Genomic DNA, 13,242 nt, shown 5'->3' with positions numbered 1-13,242 from the left:
GTGGGCTAATTGCAGTACATACCGAGGAAGATCTGCTGGAATCTGAGGAATGTTTTCTATTAGCAGGCCACGTGGTTGAGCTGGCGCCATCTTGGTACATCCGTCCACTTGTAGGTAGGAAGAAATCAGTTAATTTCTGCTGGGCCAATCACTGTGAACCCTGTTTGTGCAGCACCTTCCAGGGAAGCCATAGCTTGTAGCAGGGAGTACTTCCATTACTGGAAATGGTTGGCTTGAAGCAGGAGCTCAGCTAGAAAGCAGCCGTCTCTCAAGCTGGCTGGACACGCCCCACACCTATGGAGATTTTTGAGTACCGTAGTTTGTCACTATTCCACATATTGGGTGTGTAGATTGAGCAAAATTATAAACGCAACATTTTTGTGTTTGTCCTTATTTATGATGAGCTGGACTCAAAGATCTACAACTTTAATTATGTACACAAGCTTCCCTGAGATGGTTTCTGACAGTTTGTGCAGGAATTTTTTGGTCATGCTTATGTTTTGGCTGTTGCAGCAGTTGCCCCGGTGGCTTGTCTCAAGAAGATCTTGGAGGTGAAGATGCTGAATGTGGAGGTCCTGGGCTGGAGTGGTTACACGTGGTCTGTGGTTGTGAGGCCGCTTGACTGCCAAATTCTCTGAAATGCCTTTGGAGACAGCTTATGGTAGAGAAAGGGACATTTAATTCAAGGGCAACAGCTCTAGTGGACATTCTTGCAGTCAACATGCCAATTGCAAGCTCCCTCAAAACTTGTGACATCTGTGGCACTGTGCTGTGTGATAAAACTACACATTTTACAGTGACCTTTTATTGTGGCCAGCCTGTGCAATAATCGTGCTGTCTAATCAGCATCTTAATATGCCACACCTGTGAGGTAGATGGATTATCTCTGCAAACAAGTAGTGCTCACTAATGGCCCGTACACACGATCCGAATATCGTACGACAGATCGTACGACTTTTTTCGCTTAATAGTGGCAAGTAGAAATTTAATAGGTTACTTAAGTCACGAAAATTCTCGTACGACAGAGAGAGAAAAAAATCGGAAGTGATGTCATGTGTTGTAATGTATTTGTATTGTATTTTCGGATGACGACTATACTGACTAAACGAAAATTTTATGATCTGGTATCGTACGAGGTAAAATGTTGTGTTGTCCGATCAAATAATATCAGATGAACTGTCGTGATCGTCTCTCGAAAGTAGTGTACACACGATCCAAAAATCATACGATTCTTCCTCGGACAACAGTTTTAGTCTGATATTCGGATTGTTTGTACGGGCCATAACACAGATTTAGACAGATTTGTGAACAATATTTGAGAGAAATAGGTCTTTTGTGTGTATAGAAGTCATAGATCTTTGAGTTCAGCTCATGATAAATATGGGAAAAAAAGCGTTGTGTTTATAATTTTGCTCAGTGTATTTACTTGGCATAACACTTATATTTTACATATATATTATGTTTTTTTTTTATTAATTAAAGTGTATTTTTAAACTATAAATTGCGTTTGAAAAAACGCTGCACAAATACAGTGTGCCATAAAAAAATTAACGATTGCCATTTTGTTCACATGGGTCTCTGCTTAAAAAATAAAAATGTAAAGTTTGCGGGTTATGAGTAATTTTCTAGCAAAAAAATCTTATTTAAAGTTGTAAAAAAAAAGTGTCAGAAAAGGCCTGGTTAAACACCAGCATCAGTCTAGCCTTTTTTGTTATCAGTATTGGGGAAGGGTTAGAACTTCTGTCAAGATTTAAATGCTGCCTGTGTTCCAATAAAGGAGATTTCTCACCTCCATCTCTGTGATATCTTTTTCACCCGGAAAGGATATTACAGGATTTGTCCGTAATGGGGAACATTTCTTTTGGCTGCGGACATTGATAAGCATGGGCACCTTGACTGGTCTGCTGCTCAGCCCTATACACAACAAACTGTGATGTCCATTTTTTCTAATTTCAACACATCAACTTCAGGGAAAATATGTTTACTTGCTGCTAATATGGCTGATAGGTGTATATTCATCAAAGATTGAATCCATGGCACGTTATTCACAGAACATTCAGGATCTACAAATAACACAGCCCAGCAGTATTTGCTTGCATTTGGACTGTTATTCTCTAACTTGGATTCTATGCAGAGTTCTATTATCCAGAGACAGTGTGGGGCAGTGTGGGGCAATTGTCTCAATTTGACTCATTCAGCTGTGTATTCTGAATAGACCTGAATATAATTTTACACTCTTTACAGCAAAGACATTAACAACTGCAAAAAAATGCATCTGCTGACTGGATATAATACATTGTTTTAATTGAATGAGTGAGAAACTTGTATAGCGCTACACATGCGAACTGAATCGCCTCAAGGCGCTTGGTATCCATTTCCTACTATTTTTTGCCTTCAGAATAGATGGGTTTTGATTCATATGCAATATTACATTTTTAACTAACAAAAATGTTTCGTATTTCCATCTGTAGTCTTGATCAAAATAGAAAGAAAACCTGTGCACAAATATTATACATTCCCTTTAAAACATTGTACAGTCTATTTGCCTTTAGTAAATCCAAAGTACAGTTGCATTCTACAAGAGCACTTGCTATAGAGTTTAGCAAATGAGCAGAAGCTCTGCTGACTTCCATCATCCAATCATGTGGAAGCAAAAAATGCTGTTTGTTTATTTTCTAGGCTCATGATTGGATATTCTTTGCAAAGTGACGGTTTACCTCATTTACTAAACTCTGGAGCAACTGCACTTTCCTTTTGCCTTTAGTAAATCAACCCCATTATGTAAATTTGATAGCTGAATCCTTACATATTCTGTAACACCTCAAGTACAGAAATGGTCAAAAGGCAACTAAATAAATATTTTTTAAATTGAATTCTACTATGATATTAGTGCATCAAGGAATACGTGTTATCAAGCTGGCCTGGGCATCTGCTCATGAGTGTGTCTTGGCTCGTGGCCCATGCATGTAGAGTAGTGCAACACCCAGCATCAGTATTGCCACCAAATGGACTAGTTAAGGGACTACCTGACACAATATCAGTGCTGACAGGACTCCTGCAAGTTACTCATGACCCGACCAGTGGCCCGTTGTATGCTTTTTCATTACTGATTTATCTGACTCTTTTTACATCCTGCTCTCTATCACTGCTTATCTACTTTGACCTAAGCTTTATCTCTGACTCTGATCTTGCTTATGACTGCCCGTTTGTTGATGACCTTGCCCTGCTCTGTGACTACGCTACTGCCTGACTCAGTCCCACATTCCCCTTAAAGTGCCTGCTCTAGTCTACTCTTAGATGCTCCTGCTACATTCCTGGTGTCATTCCTGGGTCATGATGTTCTTCTTTAACGTCTGCTAGTGCTAGATGTGCCTCCAGTGACTGCTTGCTTAAAACTCCTGCCTGCACATTTTGCTGATTCCTCCCAGTTGGCATCACTGGTCCAAAAGTCTACAAAAAACATCCTCAGGCACGTGTGTTCCTCCTGTACCACAGCATCACTGCTTCACTTCTATGGACACTTGTAACCTCACCATGCTTTTTACCGGAAGCATTTTTTGTGCCCAGAAAAACAGGACAAATTGCAGACTAAAATTAACACTTTGATATCTGTAGTAACATTTTATTTTAAAATGATCACTCGTCAAACTGGAACAAATGTCTGTTCTTTTCATTAATGTTGTCTTTAAAATATACAGAAATTGTATCAACTAACTAGAGACAAAAACACTTAAGGAAAGCCTAATTTTCCATAAAAGAATAAAATCATTTATGTATGACTATATCAGTAAAGTTATTACTGAATTATCAGGCCCACTGACCTAAGAAAATGGCTCTGGAGTTTAACTGGTTAAGATTTTTCCCTACACTTACTTTAAAAGACTCCAGGAATCCTCCATGAGCTCCATTCTCCAGTTTGTCCTCTTCTGGCCCAAGACCAAGCATGGCCTGTGTGTGCACATGAAGGTCATCATGCAGATTGTCCAGTAGAGCAGCTCTTGTCCGGTCCTACGTTAAAGAAGATGTTCATATACAATATACCATTTTACCCCAATGAGATAGTAACAATGAATACAATATTACTGTATATGTGTTTTATGAAATGGTAACTTGAGCAACTATATTTTAATTTACATATTTGCAAAGTTTTGTCAACTTTATGTTCTCCTGAATTCCTTACTCAAGAACAAAAATGTAATATATTTTAATTCACTAGTCCTTAAATGGTATGGCTGCATTAAGTTTTTTAGGCATTGTTTATTTTATTTTTACTTGGTGAACGTGCCACTAACATATTTTCTGTCTAAGGGGTCAATACTGTCTACTCACTGTAATACACCTATGGACAATTACTGTTGTCACCCTCGGCCTTACTGCAGAACACCTACTCCTCTCCTCTTCGGCACCACATGTAGAGGTGTTCAGTAGTCCACAGAGAGAGCCCAGAACAATATTAACTCATAACAGCCAACAGACCCAAGGAGCACAGGAAGTTGTTAGCTTATGAGAGTTCTGGCAGGGTCAATGGGTATTTCATTATTAAAGTGGTTTTATACCCAACTTGGTGATTTTTACCTGCAGGTAAGCCTATATTAAGGCTTACCTGTGGGTAAAAAGAATATCTCCTAAACCTGCATGGTTTAGGAGATTTTGATCCTGACTGCAGCTGCTGATGTCTGCAGGGCATGCGCTCTGCAGCTCTGGTGTAACCTGCCGGAATTTCCGGGAACGGTGAGCTCCTGCACGCATGAGTGGCAAATGCCACTCAATCGGTAATCCCCGCAGATTTGACATGTGTTTGTCAAATCGCACCCGTGTGAACCAGGGCTTAGACAGATTTGTGAACAATATTTCAGAGAAATAGGCCTTTTGTGTACATAGAAAAAGTCATAGATCTTTGAGTTCAACTCATGATAAATAGGGGCAAACACAAAAGTGTTGCGTTTATAATTTTGCTCAGTGTATATAACAAAGTGCTTTTTAGATCACATTTTTAACAGTCTAAGTGAATTTCAAAACATTAAATGTTTCATTAAATGTGAGCAAAAGCTTTGCAGTCCATCCCTGAACCAAGATCAAACAGTAGCAATAGTATGGCTGCCAAAAGGGACCATAATACAGTAAAGAAGTTTGTTGTTAGTATTTACATACATTTTATGCGTTTGCTTACCTCAAGCTTTGCAAACTTGTCAGACTTGCAACAAGCATGTTCAGCATTAATGAGTTTGGTCAGCAAAAACTCTCGGAACTCTGCGTTCTAGATAGATCAATAAATACACAAATACTTATGAGTTAGATATGTGCCTTAGTAGGAATATGCTTTTACGTAAATGCTGTACCTTGTGAACTGCTAAAATACTGTATATCTTGTAATATTCAACATTTTAGGCACCTTTCCGATATGTGAAATACAAATTTCCAATAAATGCAAAACGGTGATGTTGCTGGTAAAGATTTAGCTACAAAGTAGCTGATAAAATACAGTGTGATAATTTTTCCTTTTTTTAGCTGCCTCTCTAGTACAAATTAATATGTTATCTAAAGTATATTATTTCAGGTGGTACTGCTCCTGCAATGTAACAAAAGCAGTGATATTTCTCAATTTCTTTTTATCTATTTTTTCATAACAACTTGGTGCATCAAGTATATGAGCCAGTGTTCAATAATAAAAGACTAGATTTGATCTTCTTTACCTGCAGTTTAAACGCACCACAATAAGACATGCTTTGCATGCAGTGCATTACAAAGCAGGTAATTCACAGCATCCAAACTGCCATGTGTACTGCTCCATTATAGTCAATGGGATTTTGCTGACCAGAGTTTGCAAATGCATGTCAAAAACTGAAGTAGGTTTCATCAAAAAAATACTACTCGCGTGTCCCTTCTGCCTGTGTTCCCATCTTTGTTCCCCAATGCTACTAAAAAATCTTCATCCGACAAACCTTCCGGTGTGTAGTATGCTTCCTTCCCCTTCCCCTGCAAACAGCCATTGGAAATAATAGTGCCATTTGTACTACTATAAATTATATGAAAAACACCAGAGAAAAAAAATGTAACAATACATTTAAGTGTTTGTTTACCAATGCCAGAAGTCTGCCAAGCAAAACAGGTGAGCTGGAAGCTCTGGTGCATGAGGAGAGCTATGATGTAATCGGTATTGCTGAAACTTGGCTTCAATCCTCACATGACTGGGCTATTAATATTCCTGGCTATGCTCTCTTTCGGAAAGACAGGGTAAAAAGGAAAGGTGGAGGGGTCTGTCTCTATGTGAGAAGTGACCTCAAAGCAAGCGTGAAAGAGAACCTGGTTGATGGAGAGTGTGATGAGGCTGAAGCATTATGGGTGGAACTGCATACAGATGTGCGTAGTTCAAAATTAATCATTGGAGTTTGTTATAAACCACCCAATGTTAATGAGGAGGTGGAGACTCAGCTCCTTGCACAGATGGAAAGGGCTGCAAGGTCTGGGACGGTGATAATAATGGGGGATTTTAACTACCCAGAAATTGACTGGATTAATGGCACTTCTGGGACAGTTAAAGGACAAAAATTTAAAAACCTATTGCAGGACAATTTTATGGTGCAGTTTATTGAGGCCCCAACTAGGAATGATGCCCTGTTGGACCTGATAATCTCAAACCATGCAGAGCTTATTACTAATGTTCAGATAAAGGAACACCTGGGTAGCAGTGATCATAACATGATTTCATTTAATATTAACTATAAGCAAGAAATACATACAGGAAATATTAAAACACTAAATTTTAAGAGAGCAAATTTTCCAAGGATGAGGGCTGCTCTCCAGGACTTGGACTGGGAGGGACTATTGGCACAGCTGAACACAGAACAGAAATGGGAATTCTTCAAAAAGACTGTGTGGAACCTCACTGCAAAGTATGTTCCCATGGGCAATAAGTTTAAAAGGCTAAAAATAAAACCTATGTGGCTCACGGTCAAAGTTAAAAAAGCTATAAACAAAAAGAAAGTAGCTTTTAAAAAATATAAAAATGAAGGAACACTAGTGTTGTTTAAATGTTACAAAGAATATAACAGGATATGCAAAAAGGAAATCAAGGATGCAAAAATTCAAAACGAACGACAGATTGCAAAAAATAGTAGGACAAACCCCAAAAAATTCTTTAAATATATTAATAGTAAAAAGGTGAAGTCTGAGCATGTAGGCCCCTTACAAAATAATCTAGAGTGGGTGACTGGGGACAAAGAGAAGGCAAATGTATTAAATGTTTTCTTCAGCTCTGTGTATACAATGGAGCATGGGGAGCTCATGTCCAAAATGGGGGTGGGAGTGACACAGCCTCAAATCCACAATGGCTCAAAAGTGATATGGTCCAGAAATATTTAGACAGAATAAAGGTGGATAAAGCACCTGGACCTGATGGCATCCATCCACGGATCCTAGGTGAGTTGAGCTCTGTCATTTCAAAGCCACTGTATCTAATATTTAGGGACTCATTAAAGACAGGAATAGTACCACTGGATTGGCGCAGGGCCAATGTGGTGCCCATATTTAAAAAGGGAACAAAGTCTTTACCAAGTAACTATAGACCTGTTAGTTTAACTTTTATAGTTGGGAAGATACTGGAACGTTTAATAAAAGACCACATGGATGAGTTCTTGCTGGAAACAAACTATTTAAGCAGCAGACAACATGGATTCATGAAAGACAGAAGTTGTCAGACAAACCTGATTTCCTTTTATGAAGAGGTAAGTAAAACCCTGGACAGAGGCGTGGCTGTGGACGTGATATATTTGGATTTTGCAAAAGCGTTCGATACAGTTCCGCACACACGGCTCATGTGTAAGGTAAGGTCTACAGGATTGGATATATCAGTTTGTAAATGGATAGAAAACTGGCTGAAAGACAGAATTCAGAGAGTCGTGGTTAATGATTCTTACTCTGAATGGTCCAAGGTTATCAGTGGTGTACCCCAAGGTTCAGTGCTGGGACCCTTACTTTTCAATATATTTATAAATGATATTGGGTCTGAGATCAAAAGTAACATTTCTGTCTTTGCAGATGACACCAAGCTATGCAGTGGAATAACGTCCTTACAGGATGTCTCCAATTTACAAGCCGACCTCAATGCTCTGTCTAATTGGGCGACTAAGTGGCAGATGAGGTTTAATGTAGATAAATGAAAAGTTATGCACTTGGGGGCTAAGAATATGCATGCATCATACATACTAGGGGGCAGGGCCGCCATCAGGAATTATGGGGCCCCTTACACAGTTTCAGGCATGGGCCCCCTGGAGCAGAGAACCGGGGGGGGTGCTGCCGCCATAAATTGAGAAGCGGGGGGGGGGGGCTGCCGCGGATTGAGAAGGGGGGGCCTTTACCACAAAAACGAAAAAATAAAGAAAAAAATATATAAATAAAGGGGGGTAGCCATCCGGGGCCATGGGGACCTCTGGGCCCTTTAATAAAAATAAAAAATATATATAAAAAAATATATATATATTTTTTTAAAAAGGGGGTTGCCATCTGGGGCCCTGGGGACCTCTGGGCCCTTTAATAATATATATATATATATATATATATATATATATTATATATACATAAATGTATGTGTGTGTGTGTGTGTATATATATATATATATATATATATATATATATATATATATATATATATATAATATATAAAGAAATTGCAAAAAAGGGCCCTTTAATAAAAATGAAAAAAATAAACCTCTGGGCCCTTTAATAATATATATATATATATATATATATATATATAAACAAAAATAAAAAAATAAACATTTATTAAAAAAAAGGGGGGTTTGCCACACATGGGGCCCTGGGGACCTCTGAGCCCTTTAATAATATATATATATAAAAATATATATAAAGACAAAAAAAAATATATATAAAAAAAATATATATAAAAAAATATATTTTTTTATAAAAAAAGGGGGGTTGCCATCTGGGGAGCTCTGGGCCCTTTAATAATAATAATAATATTATGTATATATGGGGACCTCCGGACCTCTAAAAAAAAATGGCTCTTTATTAAAAAATAAAATAAAAATATATATAAAAAATATATTTTTTTTTATAAAAAATAAATAAAAAAAGGGGGGTTGCCATCCGGGGCCTCCGGGCCCCTGGGGACCTCCGGACCTCTAAAAAAAAAATTTGCCCTAAAAAAAAAAAAAAAAAAAAAAAATTTTTTCTTTTTTTTTAAAGGGGGTTGCCATCCGGGCCCCTGGGGACCTCCGGGCCCCTTACAGGTGTAATGCCTGTACCCCCCTGATGGCGGCCCTGCTAGGGGGAGTACAACTGGGGGGATCTGTAGTGGAGAAGGATCTGGGGGTTTTAGTTGATCATAAGCTCAATAATGGCATGCAATGCCAAGCTGCGGTTTCCAAAGCGAGCAAAGTCCTTTCTTGTATTAAGAGAGGTATGGACTCCAGAGACAGAGATATAATTTTGCCCCTGTACAAATCATTAGTAAGACCTCATCTGGAATATGCAGTTCAGTTTTGGGCACCAGTTCTCAAAAAGGACATCGGAGAACTGGAGAAAGTGCAGAGAAGGGCAACCAAACTGATAAGAGGCATGGAGGAGCTCAGCTATGAGGAAAGATTAGAGGAACTGAATTTATTCACTCTTGAGAAGAGGAGAATAAGGGGGGATATGATCAACATGTACAAATATATAAGAGGTCCATACAGTGAACTTGGTGTTGAGTTATTCACTTTACGGTCAACACTGAGGACAAGGGGGCACTCTTTACGTCTAGAGGAAAAGAGATTTCACCTCCAAATACGGAAAGGTTTTTTTCACAGTAAGAGCTGTGAAAATGTGGAACAGACTCCCTCCAGAGGTGGTTCTGGCCAGCTCAGTAGATTGCTTTAAGAAAGGCCTGGATTCTTTCCTAAATGTACAGAATATAACTGAGTACTAAGATTTGTAGGTAAAGTTGATCCAGGGTAAATCCGATTGCCTCTCGGGGGATCAGGAAGGAATTTTTTCCCCTGCTGTAGCAAATTGGATCATGCTCTGCTGGGGTTTTTTGCCTTCCTCTATATCAACTGTGGGAATGGAGTTGGGTGTATGGTATTGTATTGTGTTTTTTATTTTTGTTTTTTTATTTTTTGTGGTTGAACTGGATGGACTTGTGTCTTTTTTCAACCTGACTAACTATGTAACTATGTAACTATGATGCACACTATAGTTCAGTCATGGCTAACCTTGGTGAACCAAGATGTTTTGGAACTACATTTCCCATGATGTTCAACTACACTGCATGAGCATCATGAGTGCCAAGGTTCGCCATCACTGCTAAAGTTCCTTCCTCTGGCTCATACATCACTACTGTGTCCTGCAGTGGGGTTAGTGTGAGAAACCACAAAGTTCAGAGGGGGGCCAGCAGTGTCGTTTGCAGTAGATTCTTCTGGCATTGTTAGGACTTCAACAGAATTAAGATTGGCAGTTCGGGTAGTGGGACAGGTTACTGTTCTTTTTACATGGAATGAGTCATTTCTAGGATAATCAGGGTGCATGGCAGTACCATAGGCTTTACAATGACAGTTGGACTCAGCTGAATGTTTCTTGTGATAGAGCATGCATACTAAAGATCAGGGGCGGACTGACCATTGAGTCACTCGGGCACTGCCCGAGGGCCCCATGTCACTAGGGGGCACCATCAGGGTTGCCAAGCTCAGTAAAACCAGGGACAGTATGTAAAAATCTATGTTTTTTTACATCTGTCCCTGATATATCTGAAACCAACATGCTTCTGATGTCCCCTCTGCCCTGCCTCTGCACTGCCTCCTGGCGTGGTGGCCATCTGTAAGCCCATGGGCCCCATAGTCTTCTATTGCCAGGGGGCCCCATGAGTTGTCAGTCCGCCCCTGCTAAAGATGCATGTCGTTAAAATCCAAAATTGAGGTGCAAGATTTTATAATGCTTGTATATATCGCAGGTATAATTTTATCAATAAAAAAAACAACATGTTTCTGATAAAGAATTTTGCAATGCATGCTACATCAGCAGGGTCCAGAGTTCTGATAATAAAGTGGGAGTAGGAATGAACACATTTGGTATTCGAATCGCTCAGCACTTTCATAATCTATGCAGGGCCAGCGGGGACTCACAGACATCTTAGCTGACACGCTGATGCATTTACGACAGCTCAGGGAAAATTATGACTAATATTTTGACTGTAAAAAGCTGGCACTGATTTCCTTTCCAAATGACGATCTGCCCCCTGCTGGGCACCCAGCGATAGACTGAGGGGACAGATTTGTTAATTTTATTGAGTCATTCCCTGCTTGATTGTCTGAGTCACTGCTAGGTATCTGCAGGCTGTGACAGGTGTCTGCACGCAGAAGGATTACATGAATAAATGTGCTTCTGGGTAGGAAAGGAACATTCTGAACATAACCCACCTTGTTTGCAGAGCAAACCACAAATGTACAGTAATAGCGGATCCATTTCACTGCTTGTCTCACATAGATTTGTTCTATTGATTCCTATTTACTCTGAATAGGTTCACCATTTAAAGGCATTGGGCTTGATTTATTCAAAATGGAAAGTGCAAAATCTAGTGCAGTGCTACATAGAAGTAAATCAGCTCCCAGGTTTTTTATAAGGCCTCATGTCCACGGACGTTTTTGAAGACACTTTTCTGAGCATTTTTTGCAACTTAAAAACAGCTCTTCATGTTAGCCTATGGCCTCATGCCCACCATGACGTTTTTGAGCTGTAAATTGCTGAGCCGTTTTTAAGCTGCAAAAAAAAACAGGACCAGTGCGTTCTGAAGCTTCAGCGTTAGAGCTGTAAAGACGTCAGATGCCGGCAAAGGGTGTTAAATGTGATTTAACAATTTTTTTTTTACATTTTCGCAGGGTTCCCCTTCAAGATTCTCCGCACACGAGTCGCCCCGCAAGTCGGATCATCTTGATCCGACTTCTGGTGCGACCTCTATTCAAATCAATGGGCTCCTGTAGGGAACCATTGATTTTGAATAGAAAAGAAAAATGCAAATGAAAGCTAGCGCGGTGAAACGTGCATTGAATTCAATGCAAAACATGGAATAAATCGCGTTAAAAACGCTGCTTTTTTCCTGGCGTCTGTACTAGCTTTACAGCCCGTTTTTAAAAATGTCCGTGGGCATGAGGCCTAAAAGCTTAATTGAACAAGCTGAAGTTAGAAGCTGATTGGCTACAGTGAACAGCTGCACCAGATTTTGCACTCTCCAGTTTTTGTAAATCTACCCCATGATGTCCTAACCTTACAGCGAGTGCTACTAAAGTCATGTATTTAGTGCAACCTAATCTCTGATTGGAATTATTTACTGAGTGACAGTGCGAGGCCCTGCCACTATGTTAAAGTAGGGAAATAGGGGCGTGGGATTTGCATATATTTAGAGTGTGGGGCTCCAGAATATGAAATGTGAGCAGAGAAACCTGTTTTTTTTCTCTGGATTTTGGCATTCCCAGATTGGGTTTCGAAGTTTGGAGATTTGGGACGGAAGAAATCTCCAACCCAGTGTCCAGGTGTGCACACCCATTAAAATGAAGGACTTGGGCATAGTTCCAGGCTTCCATTATGAAACAGGCATGCTCCACCCAACAGACAGCACTCCATGCTGAAGGAAAGTTTCCATGTCCATAGGACAGAAAGGGTTGCAATGGCTAAGTGAGTCTGGGAGACAAAGAGTGGAGACAACTAGGCGAGTCCAGTGGTTTGAAGTGATTTGGAAGCTTTAGAGGAGTAAGAGAGCTCCGAGTGTCAGAAGAACCCCTACTAAAAGGGTCCAGGAAACTGAAAGGGCTGGGAGAGCCAGAGACACTAATAAAGCCAAGAGAGCTGAGAGGGGACCAAAACTGGAAACACAATGACACTGTGTAAGGTGGTCTGAGGGACCAGAAGCCAGGATTAAGGCCTAAGCAGTGATGCTTCTGGAGAGAGAGAGCCAAGTGGCTCAGTATTTTTCTGTTACCTGTTTTCGATGGTCAAAATCCCTTATGTGGGCAGAGGAGTAAAAGCGACAGGCGCAATGCACCTGCTGTTGAGCCCCATGATCCGTCTGTGTCTCCATGAGCAGGTGATGTCTTGTTGTAAAGCACCCGCAAATGGAACATAATGGACTGGGATAGTTGGCACTAAAGGTTGTTCGCAATAGTGGATCAGGTTTATATGGGTAACAATGGCATGGACATTACAGCTGATGTGCCAAATGGAGGGACTGCAGAACAGTCAGTAGTCTAGGGCGCA

The 13,242-nt window shown here is 40.0% G+C and overlaps 1 protein-coding gene across 9 annotated transcripts in view; it reads right to left on the bottom strand.

Annotated features, from left to right (window-relative positions):
- Positions 1-13,242, bottom strand: part of RAP1GAP2 (RAP1 GTPase activating protein 2) — a 794,986-nt gene that overhangs the window by 49,405 nt on the left and 732,339 nt on the right. For all 9 annotated transcript variants that reach the window (XM_040338455.1, XM_040338453.1, XM_040338460.1 and 6 more), the window contains 2 exons: positions 5,171-5,257; positions 3,874-4,008 (listed from right to left, as the gene is read on the bottom strand). In XM_040338455.1, coding sequence (XP_040194389.1) covers positions 3,874-4,008; positions 5,171-5,257 — 222 coding nt within the window. The remainder of the gene's footprint in view (positions 1-3,873; positions 4,009-5,170; positions 5,258-13,242) is intronic.

This window comes from Rana temporaria, chromosome 2 (assembly GCF_905171775.1).
Source record: "Rana temporaria chromosome 2, aRanTem1.1, whole genome shotgun sequence".
NCBI classification, from domain to species: domain Eukaryota; kingdom Metazoa; phylum Chordata; class Amphibia; order Anura; family Ranidae; genus Rana; species Rana temporaria.
Note: the sequence above shows the minus strand (reverse complement) of the source record. Positions and strands in the feature narration are given on the sequence as shown.